Genomic DNA, 7,740 nt, shown 5'->3' with positions numbered 1-7,740 from the left:
TGGGTGTATGCTAGTTTAAGTCATCATAGATACTCGAAATAGAAGGTGCTGAGAGTTTGGGCCTCTTTTTTTTGGTCGGCAAACCGATATTACTCTGAGAGCTGCTGCTGCCGCCTCCAGTCAGACTTCCACTTCCTCCTCCACTGTTCAAACCGAGAGACGGCCTCTTCTTTTTCTTGGGCTTTCTAGAATCTGAGTGGTTGGTACCTATGAAAGAGGAATGGGAATTCATTCATCAGCTGTCTGTAAGCTGTACCAAAAGAAAAACAACAGAGTATCAAGTGTTCCTTCCTTACTGGCTTTAGATGAGGCAGAGTCAGTGGGTGAAATATCAGGGAGTCCTCCCACTGCAGGCGGCTCATTAAGGTCTGTCCGTCTGGAATGTCAAAGCTGTCGCTCTCCAACACAGCATCCGCATCAGGCAGCGTCGGCCTGTTACATAAAACCCAGACACAGTAACACACTTTTAGACAGGTTTCAGCACACAACAATACAAATGCTCAGAGACTTCAAGTGCCACTCCACTTGCTCAAATTCATCTCTTTCACAAATAACTACAGTGTATTTGCAGCTGTTGGACCCTATGACTTGTTGTTGGACACTGTATCAATTGTAAGGTGTTGAACTGTTGGGTTTTTTTAAACTCTTGACATGTTCACACTGTGTTCGAGTCACACAGAATATTGCTTCTTTATGTAAGGATTGCGACTGAGCTTGACATGTTTTTTTGAATTCAGTTTCTATTTATGTATATACAAAAACATGTAGGATTTTATATAATATAATTCTTCAAAAATAAGTTGTGTTTGTACCTATATTTATCTCATTAGGGAACTTGTAACGTTACCATTTTCAAATGTAGGTTATTGCTGTTGTTGTCAAAAACAGACAAAAGGATTTTTTCGTGGATGGTTCTTAGTGGTACATTTCATATACATGAGTCATTGTCATTTTTGTGATAAACCAGTCTAATGCAAGTATAATTAAATACTGATCAAAAAGTGTCAAATGTGATGTGAGGGTTGTGAGAGTTAGATGTATAGGTGGAATAAACTGCCAACACATGCTGTGCTGTTATAACCACAGATTAGAAATTTTTCCCTGCCTGACACAGCAGTTTTCTCTCCAAACCAGAAACACCTCCTGTGGTACTGCACTACCAGTCAAAAGTTTGGACACACCTCTCATTTAATGGTTTTTCTTTATTTTTATGATATTTACGTTGTAGATTCTCACTGAAAGCATCAAACTATGAATGAACACGTAGTAAATTATGTAGTAAACAAAAAGTGTGAAATAACTCCAAATATGATTCATATTTTAGAGTCCTCAAAGTAGCCACCCTTTGCTTCGTTGACAGCGCTGCAAACCCTAGGACTTCTGTCAATGAGCTTCATGATGTAGTCACCTGAAATGGTTTTCACTTCACAGGTTTGCCTTGTCATGGTTTATTTGTGGGATTTCTTGCCTTCTTAATGGGGTTGGGACCATCAGTTGTGTTGTGTAGAAGTCAGGTTGGTAGACAGCTGACAGCCCTATTTGACAACTGTTAGAATTCATATTATGGCAAGAACCAATCAGCTAAGTAAAGAGAAACAACGGTCAATCATTACTTTACCTTGCTGAAGGTCAGTTAGTCCATAAAATTGCAAAAACTTTGAATGTGTCCACAACCATCAAGCGCTACGACGGAACTGGCTCACGAGGACCGCCCCAGGAAAGGAAGACCAAGAGTCACCTCTGCTGCTGAGGATAAGTTCATCTGAGTCACCAGCTTCAGAAATCACACCTCAGATTAGAGCCCAGATCAATGGCACATAGAGTTCTAGTAGCAGACACTTCTCTACATCAACTATTCAGAGGAGACTGCGCCAATCAGGCCTTGATGGTCAAATATCTGCTACAAAACCACTACTAAGGAAAAGCAACAAGCAGAAGATATTTGTTTGGGCCAAGAAACACGAGGAATGGACATTAGACCAGTGGAAATCTGTGCTTTGGCCTGATGAATCCAAATTTAAGATCTTTGGTTCCAGCCACCGTGTCTTTGTGCGACGCAGAAAAGGTAAACAGTTGGTCTCTACATGCATGGTTATTACCGTGAAGCATGGAGGAGGAGGTTTTATTCAAAATTGAAGGCGCACTGAACCAGCATGGCTACCACAGCATCCTGCAGCAACATGCTATCCCACCCGGTTTGCGTTTAGTTGGACCATCGTTTATTTTTCAACAAGACAATGACCCCAAACACACCTCCAGGCTGTGTAGGGGCTGTTTCACCAGCAAGGAAAGTGATGGAGTGCTGCGCCAGATGACCTGGCCTCCACAGTCACCTGACCTAAAGCCAATCGAGATGGTTTGAGATGAGATGGACCGCAGAGTGAAGGCAAAACGGCCAAGAAGTGCTCAGCATCTCTGGGAACTCCTTCAAGACCAATGGAAAACCATTTCAGGTGACGACCTCATGAAGCTCATCAAGAGAACGCCAAGAGTGTGCAAAACTGTAATCAAAGCAAAGCGTGGCTATTTTGAGGACTCTAAAATATGAATTATATTTGGATATATCATATTTCACACTTTTTTGTTAACAACATAATTCCATATGTGTTCATTCATAGTTCTGATGTCTTCAGTGAGAATCTACAATGTAAATATCCTGAAAATAAAGAAAAAACATTAAATGAGAGGTGTGTCCAAACTTTTGACTGGTAGTGTATACTGATCTTTTTTAACAATACAAGGTCACTGAATCCCAGGGAACCTTCAACCAGAGTGTACTCAACACTTAACACCTGTTGTAAATATCCATCACAACATTGTCTTTGTCCAAAAAGTGTTGTTGGCAGAAAATGTGTCCCTGTACCAGAGTATTCACAACACTGACCAGCAGCGCTGCTCTGTGTGTGGCTGAGGACACCTTATCAGAAGGCAGTGAACTGAAACCAGCAACACCTGCACCATGAGGGTCACAACATGACTTTTGTTAAGTACACTTTTGAGAGGGGAGACAGGGCACACTCACGCGGACGGCCCCAGGAGAAACACCCTGACGGCCCTCCTCTGTTCGTCCGTGTGCTGGGGACATCGCTGAGACCTGGTGGGACACAAGGTGGCATTACACATCCCTGACTGACGGCCCACCCACACTCACCATACAACTACACGCATCACCCTGCCTGCAGGGCGAGGTGGGCCGGACTGCTGGGGCACAGTCAGTGACCAATCAGACAGGGCAGAGCAACAATGGGCTGTTAGAGGTTGTTATGTATTAGAGGTTGGTCATTGACGGAGTCACCACGGTCTAATTCAAGAAAACATGTCTATACTTATTGGTGTTTTAGAGATCTTTGTCAATTTTTATTTTGGTGATAAGTCAATCTGGTTCAGAAGAAGAAAATAAAGTTGCCACTTGTGTACCCCTGAGTTAGTCCCAACACACATGTTCATATTCAGCAACAAGGGAACTGATCATGAGTTCACTTGCAACTATGATTTTTAGTTTTAGACAGCATTTCTATGTGATTTAGTTACACACAACGATGAAGACACTGAGCTCAGACAACAACACTATGCAACACAGGTGTTACAGTAGTTGAAGCTACGCAGCAGCATCCCAAATGTGAGCAACACAGAGGCAGTAAATGGTTTCCCCACAGTGGAAAGGTTTAATAAGTACTTAATGTTTACGTCAGATAATCCTTCAGTAATTACCTGGTACACATCTTCTTGGTGTGCTCAGATATCACCCCACATTGCTGTAGAAACAAACAACACATGGATATCAATGTGTATAACTAAAAATGATCTTAAAGCATTCAAAAAGATCTTCATTATTGGGCACATTCAGGAAAGTTGCTCACCGTTGTTAAAAGTGTTCTGACTTCATCAGGGCCTAAAGTTTCATAACTGATGCCAGTATTATAGTTGTACTAAAAGGAAAAGACAGAATAAGATTTGTATAATTAGTTTTATCAGTACAGTGCACCGCACAATTCTATACAAAGTGTACAATGCTTTATAATATTTGAGTCAGGAGGAACTCAGCAAAATGTTCACCTTATATGGCTCTGAACTGACGCTGCTCCCAAGATCTCCTGGAAAAAAAGACAAAACAAAACAAAAAAACTCTTTATTCGTAACATAAAAGCCTCATCAGAGCTTGAGAAAGTGTCCAAGCTCTCCAAGCTAAGGACTTGGAAACTAGATAGCAGGATCACTGACCATGAATAATCACAACACAAATGCCACTTGCCATGCTTATATGGACAGTTGTATTCCATTAATAATGTGAAGAAAAATTGACTCCTGTAAGCACCTCAGTCGGAACACAATGGACTGATCCGACTCGACTGGAAGGAATTTTTAGTCGGAAAATTCCCCCATCCACAAAACTTGGTCTGGAGTTGCTTTGTTGGGAACTAGTTATGTGCTACCAAAGATTTGCTGGGCCAATCAAATCATTTAGGCGGGTGTTATACAGTAGTGGACAGAAGAGTAACAGTGATGGAGTCATACACATCACTCAAGCGCCGTGGAGTTGAATTTCTTTTCACCATCAGATTGGTTGGAGGACCATCCAATTTCATTTTTTTCCAGTGTGTATGGGTTGAAAAACAGAATCATATCTAGATAACACAGAGTCTAGCTATGTCAGGATAGAGTGATGGTGTAAACCGTAGTTTATCAGTTCAGTATGAAAATGTTAGCATCTAATAACCGTGTACATGCTTAACTGAATCATTTCTCTCTGGTTGGAATGAACACATTTTTTCTAAGCATGTTGTTTGGCCCATGTGGGGTAAACATCAGGTGAGTTTCCAGGAGGGACAGAAACATGGAGGTACCAAAACTACCAGTAGTGTTTGAAAAGATGAATGAAGCTGAAAAACCAGGAGGGCAGCGCTGTTGTAAATGTGGGTCTGCCTTAGACTGTCTTGGTTACCTTCTTCTACTGAATGAATTCAATACTGTCAATAAAAAGGGAAACAACTTCTTCTTCTACTGTTATATTCCCAGCATATTCAATGATCCACAGTATATTCTAATTGATGTTTGGGGCATGTAAACACATCAGTATACCTTCTCAGATCCTTTTATTTAGTATAATATGTCAATCGGCTGGATGAAATATTGTGCATGTAAAACTAACACACTATGACAGGTGTTCAGTAGAAAACAGTATGGAAGAACATCCTGATTTACACAACACACACAACACAACGACTGAAAATGACTGTTGTAATTTACCCATTTTCAGAAAACAATAGGGAAGTCTTTCACTAAACTGCCACAGACTCACCATTTTTGTGTTTTAGAGATTTGGATCTTCTCGGTGAATTTTGATTCTGCACAAAGAAAAAAATGTATTGTTAAAATGATCTTATTACACACATGAAAAATGTGAATTTGAAATACTGGGTTTCAAAAATACCTTATCCGACTTTCTCTTCTTGGCTGCAAAAGAAAACACCATACGTGTTCATTATGTGAAAGTAACGATTAAGGAAGCGCTTTCCTCAATCATCCCTCCCTCAAAACAACGATTTTAAATGGCTCACCTTTTTTTTCTGCACCATACGACCAGTCATTGTCATTGAGGTCATCGTTGTCTTCCTGGTCGCTCTCTGATTTACTCATGTTATTATTGCTGGCTAGCCTGTTATTAGCAGAAAATCAAATGATCTGATCAGATATTCATGTAAACGCTCTTACTGTTCAATGCTACTTATGGCTGAGCTGACCAGTTCTCTATTCTACAACATTTAATTGCACTGTTAACCTTGCACATGACAAATGAATCTGAATCTGATCTTTGTATAGCGAGAACTTTCTGTCCTGTAGTGACTGACCTTCGGTTGGCGATGCGGCTGCTGTTGCGTCCCATGCCGAGACATTTCTCCAAATGTGGAGCGAAGCGAGAAGCAGCTATCAATCTTTTGCAGTTGGGACACTCACACTCCTTGTTCTTCCACTGATTGTACACCTGCCCAAATATGTCCACTCCTGGCTGATCCACAATTTCTGTATAAAAACGAAAAAAACAAAACAGAACGCAGACACAGTAAGCAAACACATGCCTAACAACAAATGGACCAGAACTATCTAAAAACGATGGCACCAACCAAACTCCTTCATGCTCTCTTGGTCCGTTTCATCCAAGAAGAAGTAGCCCTGTTTCACAGCACGATGTACCTCAAAACACAGGCCCAAACAGGCATCTTCCACCAGCTCAGAGTAGATGTCATGGACCAAGGCCTACAAAGTCAAAGATATTAGCTAGATAAAACATCACTTTGATGAGATGAGGTGTCTGTGCAGGCCACCAACAAGTGCCTCACCTCCAGCTTGGTGTTGTCTGGGCCTGAGAGGGGCATATCCTCCATTTTCATTTGAAAATCTGTGTGGGAAATCTTGATATCGAGGTAATAAAATGCAGACCTGAGGGTTCAGAACAACACAGGGTGGTTACCGGTTAAACAGGTTTAAGAAGGGTAAATCTACCGTGTCTGGAAGTGTTCAGATTATGACTCAAACTGATAGAAAGATACGTACTTTTAAATTTTGTTTGCAGACCTATCTTCATCCTGTTGACGAGAAGAAAACACATGCATCAGTAGCTGATGCTGGTCCAGATAAGTGTTAAGCTATATTTGTCTTTATCAACTTAATGATACAATTATACACTACATATAAGTTATTTTTATGTTAATGCTGTTCTCTATAACTGCTCTCTAATCGGTGTTAACACTATTGAGACTGTCTCCTTTATACATGAATATACCTGCACCAACGACTAGCTAACGTTCATAGAACAGAAAAGCAGCCAATGGCAGTTTGTTAGCAATATTAACTCTTCCACGAGACTAACGCTGCTTTTTAGCGTCTGCTAGTCCTGCTACACGCCTATTTTGAGATGAAGGAAAAACGCTTGAGCCAATTAAATACTCAGAAACAATGTAGCGACGTTAGCTCTATTTTAATTTCATCAAAAAACTGTTTCCTCTTACCCTGTCATACCGAAAACTCAGCCTGAACCGGGCACTTTGTCTGAGGGAGGCAGCATTACCGAGTCAGTCTACATAAAACACGCTAACAGGAAGAGCGGTGTTCGGCTCTAGCCATCGTTAATGTCGCAAGTAAAGATTAAAAAAAAAAAAAAAACTCGTTAAAGGTGTTTGTTGTCGCAGGTGTCGGTTAGCTGCACTGACAAACCCGCTTGACACCGAGGAGGCCGACAGAGCGCGACCAGAAAAATAAAACAACCGGCTTCCGGCTTAAACCCTTACAAATAAAAGCCTCTCTTCAGGGGCTATGTTCATGGGGTGAATTTTTTAGACAACAGTAAAACGGTTGATTCACTCATCATAAATACTGCACTACGAAAGTACGAGCAACAAAATGTATATAAAGTCAACTAAATAAATCAATAAAATGAATAATGAAAATCATTTCGCAGAACAATTTCTGTCTGCATTATGTAATTATATAAAGGAGTCATTATTTTTTATTTCTCTTACACCATAGTCTTGCTGAACCTCCATCAAAAATGTGTTTACGCTATTATACTTGATGTAATGGCTTGATTTAAAGGTGGCTCTTGTTATTTTGTCACAGTTCAAAAATATTCTGCATGAAATCTCTCTTTTATTCTTGTTGCATCAACATTTGGCAGCAAAAAGCAGTGGTTGCTGGGAGATCAAATTCAAGGCCCTTTTGGAGGATTTTACTGTGAAGGTTAGG

The 7,740-nt window shown here is 40.6% G+C and overlaps 1 protein-coding gene across 1 annotated transcript; it reads right to left on the bottom strand.

The window, feature by feature from the left end:
* Positions 1-6: 6 nt before the first annotated feature.
* atxn7l3a (ataxin 7 like 3a) lies at positions 7-7,560 on the bottom strand. The gene is given in 15 exon segments (XM_084570368.1): positions 7-207; positions 297-338; positions 341-432; positions 3,023-3,094; positions 3,712-3,755; positions 3,861-3,929; positions 4,057-4,094; positions 5,300-5,345; positions 5,432-5,454; positions 5,559-5,656; positions 5,850-6,021; positions 6,123-6,255; positions 6,339-6,438; positions 6,553-6,584; positions 7,008-7,560. Coding segments are annotated over 13 exon segments (1,077 nt in total). The 5' UTR covers positions 6,390-6,438; positions 6,553-6,584; positions 7,008-7,560; the 3' UTR covers positions 7-10.
* Between the last annotated feature and the right edge of the window lie 180 nt (positions 7,561-7,740).

The sequence above is a fragment of the Chelon labrosus genome (assembly GCF_963514085.1).
Source record: "Chelon labrosus genome assembly, chromosome: 21".
Lineage (NCBI taxonomy): Eukaryota > Metazoa > Chordata > Actinopteri > Mugiliformes > Mugilidae > Chelon > Chelon labrosus.
Note: the sequence above shows the minus strand (reverse complement) of the source record. Positions and strands in the feature narration are given on the sequence as shown.